This window comes from Ornithodoros turicata, chromosome 3 (genome assembly GCF_037126465.1).
Source record: "Ornithodoros turicata isolate Travis chromosome 3, ASM3712646v1, whole genome shotgun sequence".
NCBI lineage: Eukaryota > Metazoa > Arthropoda > Arachnida > Ixodida > Argasidae > Ornithodoros > Ornithodoros turicata.
The window spans coordinates 32,913,015-32,930,855 of NC_088203.1; the positions used below are offsets into that span (position 1 = coordinate 32,913,015).

The window sequence follows — 17,841 nt, forward strand, 5'->3', positions numbered from 1 at the left end:
GTTTCTTCTAAAATACATACTTTTTTTACAAGATAAACATTTGGTGCATTGCTTTTATACCAAGAACAATGAAAAAAACTTTGCATTTATTGTGGTACTGCATATTTAGAAGATTTTCAGTGCATAGTTACATGTATATATCGAGAGTAGTACACCTTTATCCGCAACCTACTAGTGACTATACATACAGTTAAACCTCCCTATAGCGAACTCTCCATGCTGCGAATTTCTCTATTTAGCGAACTTTTTCAAATGCTTGTACATTTGTCCCATTGAAGCCCATGTATTTGGGTTTTCCATACAGCGAAGTGCGTGTGCCCGTGTTCTCTGTGTTACGAAGTTCCGCGCGCGCTTAACACCGCTCCGATTCTCGGAAATAGTGCGACGTTCCGAACTTTCTGGAATTCAGGGCCATCCAGGGTGCCCGACGCCTCATATCCAGGTCGCTCTTTGTGTTGGAGAAGCCTGTACAAAGGAGAGTTGGTGAGAGGAGGGCGCCGGGGGCTCGGTGACCGGCGCAACAGGCGTGCGCAACCAGCGTTCGACGAATGAGAAGGAAGGAGGCCCCCTCCTCTCTCCCTACAGTTTACAACCGCCGGTCAGTTGTCACTTTTTTTGGTTCCGCGTGTGAGCGGGTAAAGTGGACGCCATGGCAAACGTGCTCAAGCGGAAATCGTTGTCTGTAGATGCCAAGGTGCAGATCATCAACGCAGTCGCCAAGGGTGAAAAGAAAAAGGACGTAGCTGCGAGGTTCGGAACCCGGCGAATTCTTTGTCAACGATCCTGAAGGCCAAAGAGAACTGAAGCCATGGACGCGCTCGCTGTGCTCCAGCGATGGGAAGAACTTCGAGAACAAGGTGGGGTGCCGGATGATGTTGCACTGGAGGACTTTTTGGACGCCGACTCAACGGCAGTATGCACAGAGGAGCTTACTGAGACCGACATCGTCGCCAGTCTGCGTAAGGATACACACAAGGACATATGTGTGCCATCTGTTAGGGAGGTGCTCGACTCTATTGACGTGCTTCGACGATACGCGGCATCGTACAAGGACCAGGAGGGCGCTCTGGCGTCGCTGGCAAACTATGAACGGTCTGTGATACAGACGTTCTTCAAGACTGTGCAAAAGCGAGTAACTGACTATTTCTGAGCCAAATAAATTGCTTCTTTCTCTTCCATAGTCTTGTTTTTCGTGCATTATATTCCCGGGAACTTCAGGCTACTTAACTGTAGTAACAACCACCGAAATTTAGCTAACGTTCTCTATAACGAAGTTCTCCATATAGCGAAGTTTTGCGATGTGTTTACCGACTTCGTTACATAGAGGTTTAACTGTATTTGTTCAGAACACAATGTAGATTAAATTCAAGTGCAAGGCTATGTTTCGGATGTGAGCTACAGGTAGTTGGTTGTGTTTTGCATAGGGGTAAGATGTGAAACTTCATTCTAGGAAATCCCTTGACAGACACGTGACCTATCCAATCTGTACTCACCAGCTTCAACTCAATCTTACGGCTTCCTTTGTTGCACTTTGTCGCAGCCAGGGAATTGTCAATAAGTTCTGCAAATGCGTATGCTGCAAAGCAAGATGACAATAAGAAAAGTGACAACAAAAACAAGTGTTTGGTCTCAAGCAAATAGGCTGAGACACAATCAACTTTTTCATGTGCAGCAGACATAGAAGTGATGACTAAATTGGTCAACAAGTGTACCTTCCACGTTGAGAAAGCCTGCGCGATGGGAGACACGGAAACACAAACACGACACAGCGTCCACCAGCTTGCCCGCAACTATCTATTATCTGCCACATTATCTAAGTGCAAATTCTTTAGTTTACTCCGTCCTTGTCAAATCAGTCTCTTCAAAAAAGCTTGCGTCCGTCTAGTGCCATGTATGGAATACTGTGAGAACGTTGTCTGGTGCCCCTTAAGGTCACTGGCGCCTCTGTGCATGTGCATAGGCAGTTGTGAAAAGGGTTCATTACAATGGCTACACACAAATTTCTGCAACAATATTGTTGGAACATGATGTAATACATGAAAGGGGGTTTTACAAATGCACTTCCCAATGAGGAATAGTTGTAACTCTTAAGATAAGCGAAACGTGCAGCACGACTCACGTAGAGGATTCTGTCCCTCGGACGCATAGTACTCGTACATTCCAGATTTGATGATTGTATCATAATGAGGCAGGTATTCAACCTGAAAGCAGACAGACATACACAGGGTTAAATGGAGGTTAACTGTTGTGGCACTAATTGGGGGCAGACGTGCAGTTGTATTGACTCCACATTCTTGAAAACCCATTCTCTCACACTGCACTAAGTCATGAGCATTTACGGCATGCAGAAAGCAAGGCTGTGTGAACACTCCAATTTCCGTATTAGATTCAAATGTTGAATTGTATCTGGAGTACTGTACTCTAACCTCAACATGAATTGATGTTTCTTCCAAACCAAATATGTTCTGATATAGACGATGGGAATTAGCAGAGGCAGGATACATTTATGGACAGACACAAACACATAAGCCTCCCATGCCCAAGAATCAATGGGTCAAATACACGCATCAAAATGGATACATGCGTCATATGTGCATACGGATCTTCATATAAAACAGCACACACCTTGTTTTATATCTGCTGTACCATAGTTTTTGGGCTAACAGTTTTGATCCGTGTATATCCGTTCAGTTACATAACTATTCAATTCGCATTTGCTCTGGTTACACAACTATCTGCCTTGTATTTGCTTCGGTTACCTGACTATTTGCAGTACCCCTCTTCAAAGTTGATGTCATTTGTTCAATGGATGTTCTCAAGCCCTATTTCGCCTTTATTTCGCATAACAGTGCACTTTTAAGTGAGCTCCGGGGAAAAAAGACCAGCTCTAGCTGTTGCTGCGCCCTTTACTGAGAAGTCGCTACAGGGGTACTTTGCACTTCTTAAATGCAACTTCACCCACCTCTCAAGCAAATTTTCATTTGATGTTCCTGAACAACGTTTGTCAGAAATATGAACGACGTCACGAACGGGCATATATGGGAAATGCGCTGTTGATTTTATCCATTTTCGGTAGACCACCCCTCACAAAACAGCCATTGGGCACATTGCTCAAAATGACATGCTTGCTACGAGAAGGACGAGCATTTCAAGGCAAACACAATGATATAAATTGCTTTTAGGTATCACAACTGAAAGATCATCAGTGAGGTGCCAAAAAGGGCCAAATTTTACAAATAAGGAAACCTTGCCGTTTTTTAACTGGACAAAGGCAGACCTTGGAATCTTCAGAGCATAGCGTACAATGCACACCCAACACTGAGAGTACGAAAAAAAAAAAAAAAAAATCTGCTGAACATGTTGAATGCTTACAATGACATGCGGCGTCAAACTTCATAGGAAGTGCATTGGTCGAAAAGTCAGCATCTGAACGGTAGTTAATTTAAAAATAACTACCCACTATTTTCAATTACTTTCACTGCCAAGATGCTTCCTAGGGACTAGGCTTTGATATATGAGAAAAATCGGAGAGGCCGACTGGACCACCCTGCCAGACTCAGTGTGAAATCGCCCAGCACAAGAATTTCTAGTAACGTTTTGATACAGCCACACGACTTCTCATTTTTAGTTGTGTGGCCCTTGTGAGATACCATGCATAGCTGTGTCATTTCCTAAACCTCAGATCATATGACAATGAGAGGTGCAGTCCCAAACAACAAATGCCGACAAACGAGCAACCATGAGTTCATTTTGAAATAATGCAGGCACAAATTTTATGAACAAGCCTGTGGTAGACTAAGCAAATGTGTAGGAGATAGATGGCACTGAATGCACGCACAGCGGTGCAAATCAATCAAGATGCAGAAGAGCAAAACACAAAAATGCTATGTTCATTCGTTGCACAAGGACATGTAAATCTTAGAAGGGAAGCAAAAAGGCCTATATGCTCAAATAAAGCAGATAAATTGTCACCTTTTCAAATGTCTGTCCTGTGAGTTCCTGGTCAATGCTCTTGAGCACATACAAGGTTTCACCACCATCCAGATGTCCTGCAACAAGACCCTTTTAGTGTCACTCAAATATCACACACAGTCATTCAACTGTGAACTGTAACGAAGTGCCAGGTCTGGGCACTCTCTATTCCATGCACTTACAACCATGGAAAGAAAACGGACGAATTTTGGTTACCATTTCCATTTTCGTTGCTGCTATATTTTTGTTTCCGTTATCCGTTTCTGATACCGGCCTTTCAATTTCATTTCCATTACTGTTTCCGGTAATGGAACGGTTGTTACAGAGCTGCGGGAGGACAGCCCGTCCGGCTCTATCAGCACACTGTTTGCCTAAGTGCTGTTTCGGTGGCAAGCGTACGCACTACACAAGTCATTTTACGTCGTTGGGATGCGCACATCTTGCAAGTTAAAAAAATATATGCAGGGTGTGTCATTAAAAACTGACCAGATTTTTTATAAAATAGCTGTGAGAGCAGCACCGTCGATGTTGTTTTTGCAGTTGAGTTCTGCGGCCCGGCGGACATCTTCTGGAAGAGAGTATATAACTACCAGATGACTAATTACCTGAAATTCACTAATTTTTCAATTAGGGAATTTCGGGCAAAAGCGAGATAGCAGATTGAGAGACTATCCTCGTTGGATACCTTTCCACGTTTAAAAAATCCTGAAACACGCACGTGCACTGAAATATCTGTCCCGGAATTTCGGTATGCAAATGAGCTAAACCGAAAAAGCGCGCCTGAGCAGCGAATCACCCACGCCGACGGAGGCTTATCTGGGTCGGAGAGCGGTTTATCTGCCCAGCTGAGCGGCACCCACTCCAGTTATCTCCACCGCTCCAAATCACGTGGCCCTCTGGGGTGAAATGAGCGCTCTACTCTCCGCGTTCCTGGTCGCCACGGTTTCGGTTTTGGCTCATTTGCGGACCGAAATTCGGGGATGGATATTTTAGCGTACGTGCGTGTTTCAGGATTTTTTAAACGTGGAAAGGTGTTCAACGAGGATAGTCTCTCGATCTGCAATCTCACTTTTGCCCGAAATTCCCAAATTAAAAAATTAATTAATTTCAGGTAATTAGTCATCTGGTAGTTACATACTCTCTTCCAGAGGATGTCCGCCTGGCCGTAGAATTCAACTGCTATCTATGCTGCTCTCACAGCTTTTTTATAAAAATTCTGGTGAGTTTTTAATGACACACCCTGTATATGTAGGAACAAGCTTTCAGCCTTCAGTCACTCGGAGTCCAGCAGCTCAAGATAGGCGTAACTTCCATCCAATGTCGCATTCATAGGCGGACGCTCTCAATTGTAAACAATACCGCCATATGGCCAGAGTGAAAAGAAAAAAGTACAAAATAAGTAACAAAAATCATCGGCCGGCATCCTCGTGCTATGGTGGAGTATAGTCATGTGTTGATGTCATGCAGTTATGAGGATTGGGGCGAGGTATGTGAGGAATGCACTCTCGAGGTCCAATTTGTGCTTTCTTTCCATGCTCCCGTGTAGTATTTAGAGCATTACAAGGAAAGGAGTCATCACAATAGAGAAACAAAAGATGAAAAGTCACTCAAATGTCATCGCACAACAGGAATAGCCATTACCCGAATTCAATACCGGAGGATAAATTCGTTTCCGTTTCTGTTTCCGGTAACGGAGAACCGTGGTATGCGTTTCAGTTTCCGTTTGCGTTACCATCTCCAATTTCGGTAATATACTGTTTCTGTTCCGTTACCATTACCCTTCCCTGCTTACAACAACAATGGCTGCAAATAGCAGGGTTACCAGGGTACCCAAATTAGAATATGCCTGCTCCATATGGCATCCACAACGTCTTTCAAATGGCATCCAACGCCTTCAGAGCCACGTTTGCTCATTATCTTAAGTGATTAATATTTGCACCATTCAAGCACCGACGTAAACAAAGCACCAGACCAAAAAAAAACACATTGAAAGCTACAGCATCTATCACATTATCACTTTTTCTATCACTCAACCATACTTTGTGGCAGGTATATTAACCACCCTATGATGTGTATTCTGACGGATCGACCACAATCATAAAGTTAAGATCCTGCACACCATCCTTTGCTAACTCATTTTTCCAGGTCACCTCATCGGACTGAACAGTCTTCCACTCCACATTTTAATGACGGGCGATAACGAAGGATTTTTCTATTTTTCCTGCGCATGCTTTGGGTGACAACTATGGTTCCCACTCACTCCTATAAATGGCCTTCAAATTTCCCCTGAAGGAACAATAAATGAATGAATTATTTGATCCAGCTGCCTATCGAAGCAGCCACACGAAACATTTTTTTATCACTGCACAATTCATCTTGCAAAAATGCCCTGGAAAATCAGCCTTGTGGGGAGCAGCATGACCTGGGAGGCCTTACCTGCCATACCATCTGCCATACCTGGAACATATGACATCTGTGGCGATCAAGTTCGTGTTTCGGGCTGCTCCTTTTTTTTACGTTGAGCTTGACATTTCCTACACCCTCCGTGCCAATGGTTTTACCATTCACTACCATAACCATTCATCCCTGCTGAAGTCCTTGAGAATATCGCGACAATCAGTCAGTGGCCAGAGTCGACGGATCAGCCTTGCCATTTGCGATCAGAGGACTTCAATTCAAGGGCACAAAATGCCAATGCGTCGTCTTCACGTTCTATATCATTTGCCTCTGTACGCCATGTTTCCCTGAGAGACGCCACCCTTATGCCTTGCTTTCCTACTGATGTGTGAACTGAGGTTCCAATGTCGCTCCTGTCCCTGTTGTTGGACAGATTAGAAGAAATTGTAAGACACCGCTGAGCAATGTGTGCCAATTTACCGCACTCGAAGCACTCAGGGCTTCTCTAGTACTGCGCCTGTTGGCAGCGACCTTTGCTTCATGAACTGCTTCAGTGCCATATCATTCTGTCTGATCATCTCCTGGAGAAGTGTGTATCTCAGTTTCTCTGTAGCGAGACCTGCCATAGCACACGCATCAAAGGCTCGGGCAACTCCGTTGTAGGTTTCCGGTTCCTCTATAGCTTTCCCTAGCACTCGGAGCTGCTGGGGCTTCAACGCGTTGTATGTACTTTGTAGTCGTTTCATCCTTATTCCGTTGACTATCCTTGTGTTTGCTGATCAAGAGCGAGGCAGGCTCCGCCTCCTGGATGCTGGCCAATAGGAGGACGCGGAGGTCAGGCACTTCCCAAGCCTACACTCTCACCTAAGGGATGGCGCACCAATCTAACCAACTGCTTTGCCGTCAGTTAACCAGCGTACGCGCGACTCCCGTTTGGCCTCGTTGACCTGCTGACAGACGACGAAGCCGTTGGTTAGATTGGTGCACCATGGCAGAAGCCTTGCGACACACGAAACAACAACGAGACAGCCGAGAGGAGAGGCTTGGGAAGTGCCTGCCCTCCGCGTCCTCCTATTGGGCAGCATCCAGGCGGCGAAGTCCCCCTCGCTCTTTGTCAGCAAATGTAAGGATAGTCATTCCATTCCACTGCGTCGCGCTCCAGTTTCAACGTCATCTTTCGCTCAATAACCTGTCCTTAGTTTGTCTCTTGTAGTTTCAGCCACACACCTCTTGCTGTGGTCTGGTTGGAAACATAACATGCTTGAGGAGCCGACAAGGTCTGATCTATTACGTTCATGGCTTCTTTGTCTTTTTTTCTCCCACGCGGCTCTCTATGAATTATCTTCTGGTGGCTCACCATTTGGAGCACCCCAAAGTCCCTTTGCCTTCAGATACACAATCAACTTGTATCGCCACATTGGATAATTGCATCCTTCTACTTCTCGAAGTGAGAGACTGGGATTCTGTCAGACGTATTCGGTCATAGTGTCGATTTTCACAACAAATATTCTACTTGGAGCTTACTGCAGTCGGCGTATCATAAAGTTCTGGTCCCATAACGTTTGTTGCCGATTCAATGCCTTGTGATACTGCTCCACAGTAAGTCAAGGGAAGAACACCTGACTTGATAGAATGGTGGCCAAGAACATTCTCCGCTCACGCTCTGTATCGCGGCGGACTTTATATGAACAACCTTGTGCTTAAAGAGGTCGTAAACAGATATACAAGGTGCATATTTCTCTGTGTTATATTATTGCAACTTAAGCTGAGAAAGCTCCTTGGAATTACTAGCACTCAAAACTAAAAGGTGCTTTGCATACGGATGAAATATTCACTGCACTCTTTCGCTTTTTAGCTCCGCCCTCCACTCTAACTTTACATCATTTTGACGTAGCACTTTTTCATCAATTATGGTCAAGTGTTCCACATACAATTTAATTTCACTTGTAGAAATGGGCTAGATGATTGTGAGTCTTATTCTATTCAAAATCTAAGGAGTTATAAATTCAAACTGAAAAAGAAATGCGTGCAGTTTAGATATCATACGCGTACTACGTTTTCCGCGAGGTAGCACGTAGCACACCACGAGCACGTATGAATATCCGGCGCTACAGTTCCGGAATCTTAGATAGGTGTACGATGGGTCATCTTCGAATGGTTTTGCCTACAGTCACTAGTTCTGACGACTGGACTGCCGTAGCCATGCAGCATCGCGTCACCAGCTCATGTGACACAGTGGTTAGCATGGTGGTCATGTCACGTCATGACTTGGAGGTACCCAGGTGCGAACTGCGTCATATGATAGCAGCCCAATTGTTGACGTTTGCACCAACCGAAGATGTTGGAGATGTGATGAAGCTGAATTCCGGAACCACGAAGCACAAAATGTAGTTCTACACAAACATATGGAGCAGTCCGTCTCATAGCTGATAATGAATCTTGCTTATTGGCTGGTAATTTGAAACGTCAGGTCTGGAGCTCGGCCTCCCGACTGGACGGCAAAAGGCTATGTAGCCATGTGACGTATGCATGGTGGAGAGGCGTTCTGGTTATTCATCTTTGAAAGCACTTATATGGGTCACGGAGCTGGCACGAGCAGAACGAAATGTATGTTTGGGTATTATGTCCTGCGTTCTTTCGTGGGGTACCATTATTTGTTAAGTGTTTGGCGGCCTGTTTATGGCCCCTTTAACCAAACAAAAGAAGTTGCAAGGTGAACTACATATACATTAAGTACAGCCAAAAACTAAAGCTTAGATGTCTTTGATGCATAATTTTCCAACAGAAGCAGATCTCATTGGTCACGAAACATTCACGGGCTACTGCTACTGTGCTTCACCCATGCCATGCAACATCAGGGTCACCTAATCGGTCTTCCCATATTGATTGCAAGTGTCATGAAGTGTCGTCAACTTGCTTCGTTAACTGACATACCCTTTGAAGAAGGGGGTGATTCTAAGGGGTGTGCAGATCAGAGGCGTCATTTTTCAGATGTACGCTGCCAGCTACCATGTCTTAAAATGCACTGAACTGCGAGAAAAAGAGAATGCATGCTGCAATCTACCCTCGGAGTGCCAACTGAGTCCTATGAGCTGAGGTCGTCCACGTCATTTTTAACCAGGAAGCAACAGACGAGCACAGTTTGTCGATGGCATTCAAAGGCTTAACACAAATGGATCACTTTATAATAAGGACAACTTGGCAAGACACCCTGGTTGAACCTGGTTTTCTACCCACTGTGCAAGAATTATTATCGGCTCAATACTTTCCACGCACATGGACCTACCTGGGCTAGTACCTTAGGGGAAACTAACTTTAGAAACGCACTCACCGAAGCTCTCTGCGCCGATTTCCTCCCTGTTTGTCGTACACACAAGGAACGACTCACTGGTGGGAATGGCAAATTGCTGAAAAGAACCATCAGGCAGCACTGTGAAATGTATGTCTAATGAGAAGTGATACAATAAGCTTAATATGCAGAGACCCTCCATTATGGGAGACCCCGCATTTACAACAAGATATTCCTTACAGTAAGGTTACATTTCCCATTAATTCCTAAGTAAAATGTGTCATAATTCTTCTTCACGACTATGTATCACCATGAATAGGTATCACAAAAATTATTTTTTTATGAAGGAAGTTTCAGCATCTGAGAGGGAGTGAAATGTTATACAACATATAAATGTAATTTTCTGTTGTTGTCAATAACCAAACAGTTTGCACAGTATCATCACTCTATTATAGTGTTGCTGAGCATTTTCAGCTTTTCTTGTCCTCATTTGCTTGAGTTCCTTGGTATAAATGAGCCTATGTTGGGTAGTTACCCGTCTGTTTTTTTTACATATAGGTAGCTGTTAAGTTATTCCCATAAGATGTGCTATTGTATATTATCAGTGTTTTGGAACCATGTATTTATTTGGGACTGCATCACAGGCCTGCCCTCGCAATACCACATTTAACTTTGTGTGTTTGTTATATCAAATAGAATATTTTGAGTGACTGATTGACTCTCTTTCATACACTAAAACAAAAAGAATGCAAGATCACTTTCAGACTGAAGCGATGCTGACAGATTTCCACACTGCTCCACAGAAATTACCATAAAGGTTTCTACAGTAGCTTCTTAGGAAGGCAATTACTCATAAACATCGAGAAATAGTAACAACTGAGCGATAGGTCACACCACTGTTGGCACAATATGCCTTGACAGCTCTGCCTGCATACAACCATTAATGAAACAGTTGTGTTTGCTAGGTTTACTGTTAGTGCTGTCTGCTATAAGTTTAGTAAATATGTGCATAAGAGCATTTGTTTAGAGCTCTTGTCTAAAAAATCAGCATAAATTGGTTTGGTCGTACCCAAGTCGAGATCTCCTTGTCAGCTGCTTGATATGCGATGGAACACAAATCATTTTTTGCACAGTCTTTGTTCCGTAATATGCCTCAGCTAAGCAGTTACAAAAGATCTGGATTGCACTCAAACAATGCATACTGGTCCCTCTGTTCTGATATGCAGGTTAATTCCGTGACTTGCAGCAACTTCCATTTGCCCTGAAGAGTGCACGTCATGAAATTCCAAAAATAGAGGATTTGAAACTAGGACCCCGTTGCCACCACCTCGCCCCACTTAATTTACTTGAATTCTATTTTTGTGGTGTTTTGTACGGTGTTGTGTCGTCCCGACCCCACCTTAGCTCATTCTTGTTGGTTGAAGTAGTGTGGGACACTTCTACGAAGGTGTTTGGGGGCAATGCACAAGGCCAATAACTGATTCCACAGCTAGATAAGAAACTCACAGCCAGATTGAAATTTGGAAAAGGGACAAGGCACAGGCTTAGCTGGCGAAGCATGATGATCGAAGAATACCCTGGGACACGGTGTTAGCTTCCTCGTTCCATGTCTCAGGGTATTCCTCCATCACCGTAATTTGGGGGCTGGCATTTGTAAGGAGCAACTTCAGCGACGGCCAGTACTTGAAGTGCTCAGTACTTAAGTAGTACTTGAAGTACTTTTACATTACTTCAAGTAATTCTGCTGAACATTAGTTTCTACTTTACCTGAAGTACATTTTGCTGTGCTTCCCATTGGAGTACTTCAAATATCCTTCTGTGAGCCTTAATGGCTCCCTGCACGTGGGCCGGCACCGCATCCGGCCTGCCACAACCGTATTCATTATGGTTAGGGTTCCGAGTTTTCGTAGTTTTCAATTTGGAAAATTCGGAGGGTGTTTATCGGTGTTTAAAATGAATGGCGCCGGTTTCGGAGTATTTCGGAGTAGTCGTCGCAGACACACTGCGTGGAAACAAGTGCAAAAGTGACTGAGACCACACGATGTAGCGCACGGATGTTTTACTACCCATAAGTATTGAAGTACAAACAAGCGTATTTGCACAAATTGCAAGTGGTGCCCAGGCTCAAAATGAGTAGCAGCTGGGACGAACACAGAACTGTTCTGTGCCAAACTAGCCCAGTGCCCGGGGTCAAGTAGGGTCACTAGGGTCAAGGATGCATAGAACAGATGGGACAAGTGTGCAGTAGTATCCTCCTTTTGGGCCATTCATACGTCCAGCGTCCCTGAAGGAGGCTACAGCTTCTGACTTTTTTTTGTTTCTTTGTGGATCAATTATAATTCAAAAACTAGTTGTAGAAGAAGGGGGACAAAGGAAGGAAGAAACAGGAAAAACCATAAGGCCATTGCGTGGGCATTGGAAAAAGTGGAGTTTATTGGATAAATCTGATTTTCTACAAAAAACATCCAAGGGAGTTTATCGGATAAATCCGAAAAGTCGGAAGCCTAGTTATGGTGTCCACAAGACTGCGTCTAGGCCTATCTTAGCCAATTCGCAATCCTGTCAGAGCCAATAAATTGGCATGTCTCAACCACGACCTACTATATTATAACGACCATGCCACAATCAGCAACCCCTATGAGGATCCCGTCCGCACAATCCGCTAGGGGTGCTACTCATCGGCACGCCACGATTGGACGATGGAAATTTGAATTCTGAACGCACAGAAGCGTATATACGACTACCGTAGCAGACGACAGCGATAGCTCCTATGAAAACGCGTAGAATGATGATGATAATCAACCTCAGAATGAAACATCTGTGGAACGTCCACCGCTTGTACAGAAATACTAAGGTAAGCTAAAGTACAAAGCATTGTAGAAGTTGAGGAAGCAATAACTGGGACGATGGGAAGCGCCACCGCTACCTTCAAAAATGCGGCGCCGGGAAGGGGTACGCACGACATGGTCGTTATAACCTAGTAGGTCGTGGTCTCAACATGCTCTTCCGCAGATGCATTAGGATCCGTGTGTGGTTTGTAAAGAGCTAATGATGTGGCACGAAGACAGCATGTTGTATTTGAGGGTACTTAGTAAGTATTTCAAGTACATATTTTATACTTTACTTGACATATTTAGCACCAGCAAGACTTTTTACTGTGTTTTTAAAGAACATATTCTTGCATGTACTTTACTACTTTTCCTGGTACTTTGCCCATCACTGGGCAACTTTGATAGCTACAAAATTAATATCTTCTTCGCTACATGTGTATGTATGGCAATAGGCCGTAGCATCAACAGAAAACTCGCTCAATAGTAATGTCTGCATTAGTGACTGGATGTCTGTAGGAGTTTGTAATTCCCATTACCAGAAAGCTGCACCATGGCGGTGCGAATGGGTTCTCCTCTCATAAATTAATTTCTGTTTCAGTAGCTGTTGTAAACACTGTGGCAGACATGGGACAAATGTCTGCAGACTGTTTCACGAGCACTTGTGCAGCTCGGCAACAGCACAGACCGGCATTGGTTGCAACAGTGCACGGACCTGGTGTAAGGATTTGAGTAAGGTGATAGGGTACCACAATGAGGAGGAAAAATGTGGGGCACAATACAGGGCCAAGAAGTTTCCTGCAGATATGTTCATGTTACGCACCATACCAATGGGCAGAGTAAAGGAGGCACATAGAACCAGTTCATGCTGCCTACAGCACATTTCAGCCTTTCTGTACACGTTATACTATCCAGACCCATATATATTTTATAATACACTATCCCAAGTAGAAGGAAGCTGAGCAGAGCATGCATGATGTCACGGGACAGAATCGCTGCAAATTTGACACATGCATGGAGATTTTCGGGGGAAAGATTTCCTGTATTTTTCTAGTAGCAGAAGCAGGGACTTTCATATCAGGGTGGTGGTGATGTTTCATAGGAAGTGTGTGATACTAATATCTGCTGCTTTCCTGGCTTTTTCTTTCGTGTTGCCTTTCTGCCAGGAATATTCTGCAATTTGGAGGGCCTTGGGGAATTTGTAGGGGAAAATCTCTGAGCATGAACAAATTTTTTTTCGTGATTACAATTGTGGAATTTCATCGCCAGGAGCGATACTCTACAGGCTCCCCCGTTGTATGTGGTAGTGTGGTTTCTGAGCAGATGTATTACTTGTATGTATTGCAAACATGCAATTCTAACGAAAGGAAAGTTAGGTAGCAAGCGAGCCCGAGACGAAGTAGGGACGACAACAGACAAACTCAGATCAGTTTTGAGTCTCAAACTCAGCTGAGTTTGAGACCGTGTTTGTGTTTGTCTGTTATCGTCCCTACCTAGTCTCGGGTTTTCAAGTCATGGATGCAATTCTACATATCTGCTGTTTTTTTACGCGATTACGCTGAAGGAGAGGGCTGCTTCTCAACACGGCACAAGCCTGCTACACCCATTCATAGTACACAGCTGAAGTTCACATAATAATTGAGCCATCCATGTTACTGGGGTTCACGACAAAATTACAAAAATTATAGCACCCTGTGGAGCAGCAGCCCACCTCTAATGCTTTCAGGTTTTGTCTGGTGGTGCGTACGCGTGTCTGCACATTTAAGTGTCGCGTCTTTCCGAGATGTTTGTTATCAACACCAGTCAACAGAACTGAGCAGCAGTTAGACAACAGGACCCCATGGGACGTCACGCTGCACTGACCGCGGTAGCGTGTTCACTGCAGTTGAATTTCTCCACCTGACAAGCATGTGAAAAAGCTTACCTTTGTGATAGCTGTCCTTAGATCCAAATACGTGGCGTTTTTCTTCAGAGTTATTGACGACTGTGGCGCACTGGTTTTTCGTCGATCGTAAACAAAAAATTGTTTAGTCGCCGCCGCCATGTTGTTTTTCCCAGCTTAGCGGACCCTAACCGACAAATGACCGGGTAACGTCGAAAGCGATAAAACAAATTATACGGCTGGCGAGTGGACGCGTGCGGTGGCTTCCGGACACGGCATCACAGCAGCTCAGATGTTGCAGAAATTCACCACTGCTGGGCCCTTGCAAGCAACACCACGAATTTGAAAATACGCTTCAATTCGCGTTGCACAGCAAGCGCCACCTGCGAGTGTCCGGTGGAACAGTTTCCATATCTGCCGACGGGTGGGGCGAGATACGTTGGGTTATCCGGATATCCGAGATGGCAAGCACAAGGGGGGCTGCTAAAGGGTAGTTGCTGAGGCCCCGAGGCTTTGGGCCGTCATTTACGCAGTTGTGTAAAAGTCGAAAAGCTTCTCGTGTTGTAAAACGCTTGTTTCTTTCCTCCGGAGATGCTATCGCCAAACTTTTTCTTTGGGGGTGGGGGGAGGGGCGAGGAGGTAGTGGACAGAAGTTATGGAAAAGGGTAAATTGAACGACACGTACGTCACGACTCAAAAATGAGCACAAACGCGCATAGACAAAATGGGAAGTTGTGTAGAGTTATCTAACAACACGTGGGGAGAGTGTCAGGAAACCTAGTGCAGAGCGCTGGTAAGGAGTAAATTTTTATAGCTGGGAGCAGTGATGTGGATCTAACGGCAACAAATCGAATTCCAATCAAATCCCCATTCCGGAAATCCAATCCAGATGGAATCCGGATTTAAATTTATGCCGGCAAATCAAATAATTTTGAATTCGTCTTTATATTTTCTGGACCAAATCAAAGGCATTTTTAAATTGGGATTTGTCAAATCCGCTATCAAATAATAGCTCCCTGAAAGACTCAGCTGGAATGCTTGGAAATGAGTGCGGTGTGTAAATTGACTCGGTATCGACCTCTGTTACTTATTGAGTATTATTCCAGGTACGTCAAAGTGTCCTGGCGGGCAAACAATTACGATAAAAAAGCGCAAAGCAAAAAAAAAAAAAAAAGTAAACGATCAGCTATTGAAGAACTAGCAGCAACAACTAGTCACGCAGACTCACGGAGAACATCAGTGGGTGCAGCATGAGAAGTGCAAGCTCTTGAGTGATAATTTATTGTTCTTATTGAGCTTCGTGGACCATCCGCCCCACATTATATCGCTTTAGTATTGGTGTGCAGGGTGCTTACTCTTTGTCCATAGTGATTTTTCATAAAAATATATGCGAACAGCACAGATGCCGTGTATGTGAGTGGGCTATTCGTCCAGGCGGACATTCTTTGCAAGAGAGCATGCCCTGTTGACTCAGGAGTTCCTATAAAGTGTGCCTGAAAAATGTTATTTTTTTACGCAGAATTTTTATACATTTCCCTAAAGCCACGAAATACAACTGCAAGCAGTTTCATAGTACCGGAAAAGGATTACAGTGATTTCACCGTCAGAACATGCATCGCCGTCTGCTCAGCGACGAGAGCTACGTAAAGTACTAGGAAAAAAGCTAACTATAGGCTACAATGACAGTTACGTGAATAGAAATTAATTAAAGGGACGGTCACATCCTGAAACCCATCTATGAAACCAATGCCACTATGTTCGGCGACGAACTAATTTTAATTTTTAATTTTACAACGAATTTTAAAATTCGTTATACAGGGTGTTCCATTTAAGATTGACCCCACCTTTAAAAAATAATGACTCATCGCAAAAGAATGAAACCAAGTGCATAGTGTTGCCAGTGACCTGGAGTATTTAATAGTGCTTTTGTCGCGCAATTAACTGATTAATTAATTAATTTAATTTTCTAACTTTTTAATTAGGAGGATTACATCGGAGATGTCAATTGTGAAGTTGTGGGCGTTGACATGAGAAAGCGAATGCAGTTTGTTGCAACTCTCTAGCTCATACGAGTCTTTTTTTTCCCGGGCCAGCAGAAAGGGCCCGGAGTTCCGAAACTACTACGGAATCAGTTTCCGTCGCGCGAAAAGAGCGCTTGATTGCAGCGCATTCTCACGGGCGCTTGACGAACAAGCATTGATGCCGTCCGTTCCGGCTATGCTGTTATCTGTTACGGGTGCGGGGACACCAGCAAGGTCACTGCGGCGCTTTATCTCTTGATCTTGTTTTTTAGGCATGAAGCGACACAAAACACGGGAAGCGGAAGATATCTGCTCACGGCTTACCTTGAACCACGAGCGCGAGATTATTAAATCAATAAGAAAGAAAGAAAAGCTGTGGGCTATGGAATTTATGAAGCCGCTCTTCTACACCTTTTCATTTGCACCCACTCTCTGCGTTGTAGCACAAGTTTTGTATTTTTCAACGAAGAGACAGTAGGTACGATGCTTGTCCTAGATGCTGCACAGGGCAAGCAAGAAAGGAAGGAAGCAAGCGAGCATGTAAATAATAAAAATAAGAATTGGGGGTTTTATGACTATAGGGGAGCCGACGCCACGGTAGTCGGCCTGTGAATTAATTTTGCCCACTTGGAGTTCTCTAACGTGGGTGCAATCTTACACACGGGAGATCATATGTAAGTCACACCCGGAGACGGCATGGCTAAGCAATCCGTGCCTTCAAACAAATTGCTTGCGTCTCCGCTCGCGTTCAGAGCACGTGACCTTGGGAATGGAAGGAGGAAACCAAGCCATCGTCTTTCTTTTTTTTTTTGAAACTGGCAACCGAAGTTTGTTCAAGCAAACAAAGAATTAAACGAGTAGATAAAAATAGTATGCCTTCTTTTTAATCCAACTTATTTTACAGAACATTGCACAGGTATTTTAACATGACCGAAACAATACTATGTACATTCAGAGCAGGTGTTCGAAGAGATCGCCTTCCTCAGTCACACAAAACCTGCATCTCTTAATTGTGTCCTCCGTTGCCCTTCGCAACGTGGGCGCGGGGATTCCACGGCACTTCTGTGATTCCGTCCTGGTCGATTCCGAAACTGTAGTGCTTTTTTACTCCGTGTTCATCACTGATAATAACGCCGAAAACCCGACGCGAATTGGCAGCGTTGTTCCTGTGTAGTTTGATATAAAACTTGGCAAGAGCAGACGACGCATTCCTGGATTCCCTCACTGGAAACGTCACACGGACGAGGCCAATCACTGCGCGCCCTTTGACATGGAGAATACCAATCACGGAGCTGCCGGAGGGACCTTGGTACCCTTGGCAACAGACCGACAGGCAGGCGGGCACCAGCTCCGGTGGCGCAGCGGTAACGCGTGCGCTTGGAGAGTGGGAGGTCCGCGGTTCGAATCCGCGGGCCGGCTGTGCCGTCTGGGGTTTTTCCTGGGTTTCCCTCA

The 17,841-nt window shown here is 44.5% G+C and overlaps 1 protein-coding gene across 2 annotated transcripts in view; it reads right to left on the reverse strand.

The window, feature by feature from the left end:
• LOC135388394 (structural maintenance of chromosomes flexible hinge domain-containing protein 1-like) overlaps positions 1-14,772 on the reverse strand; it is a 127,805-nt gene extending 113,033 nt beyond the window's left edge. For both annotated transcript variants that reach the window (XM_064617953.1, XM_064617952.1), the window contains exons 1-5: positions 14,411-14,772; positions 9,701-9,776; positions 3,973-4,049; positions 2,120-2,201; positions 1,494-1,576 (exon numbers count right to left, since the gene is read on the reverse strand). In XM_064617953.1, coding sequence (XP_064474023.1) covers positions 1,494-1,576; positions 2,120-2,201; positions 3,973-4,049; positions 9,701-9,776; positions 14,411-14,530 — 438 coding nt within the window. In that variant the 5' untranslated portion in view covers positions 14,531-14,772. The remainder of the gene's footprint in view (positions 1-1,493; positions 1,577-2,119; positions 2,202-3,972; positions 4,050-9,700; positions 9,777-14,410) is intronic.
• Positions 14,773-17,841: the final 3,069 nt, after the last annotated feature.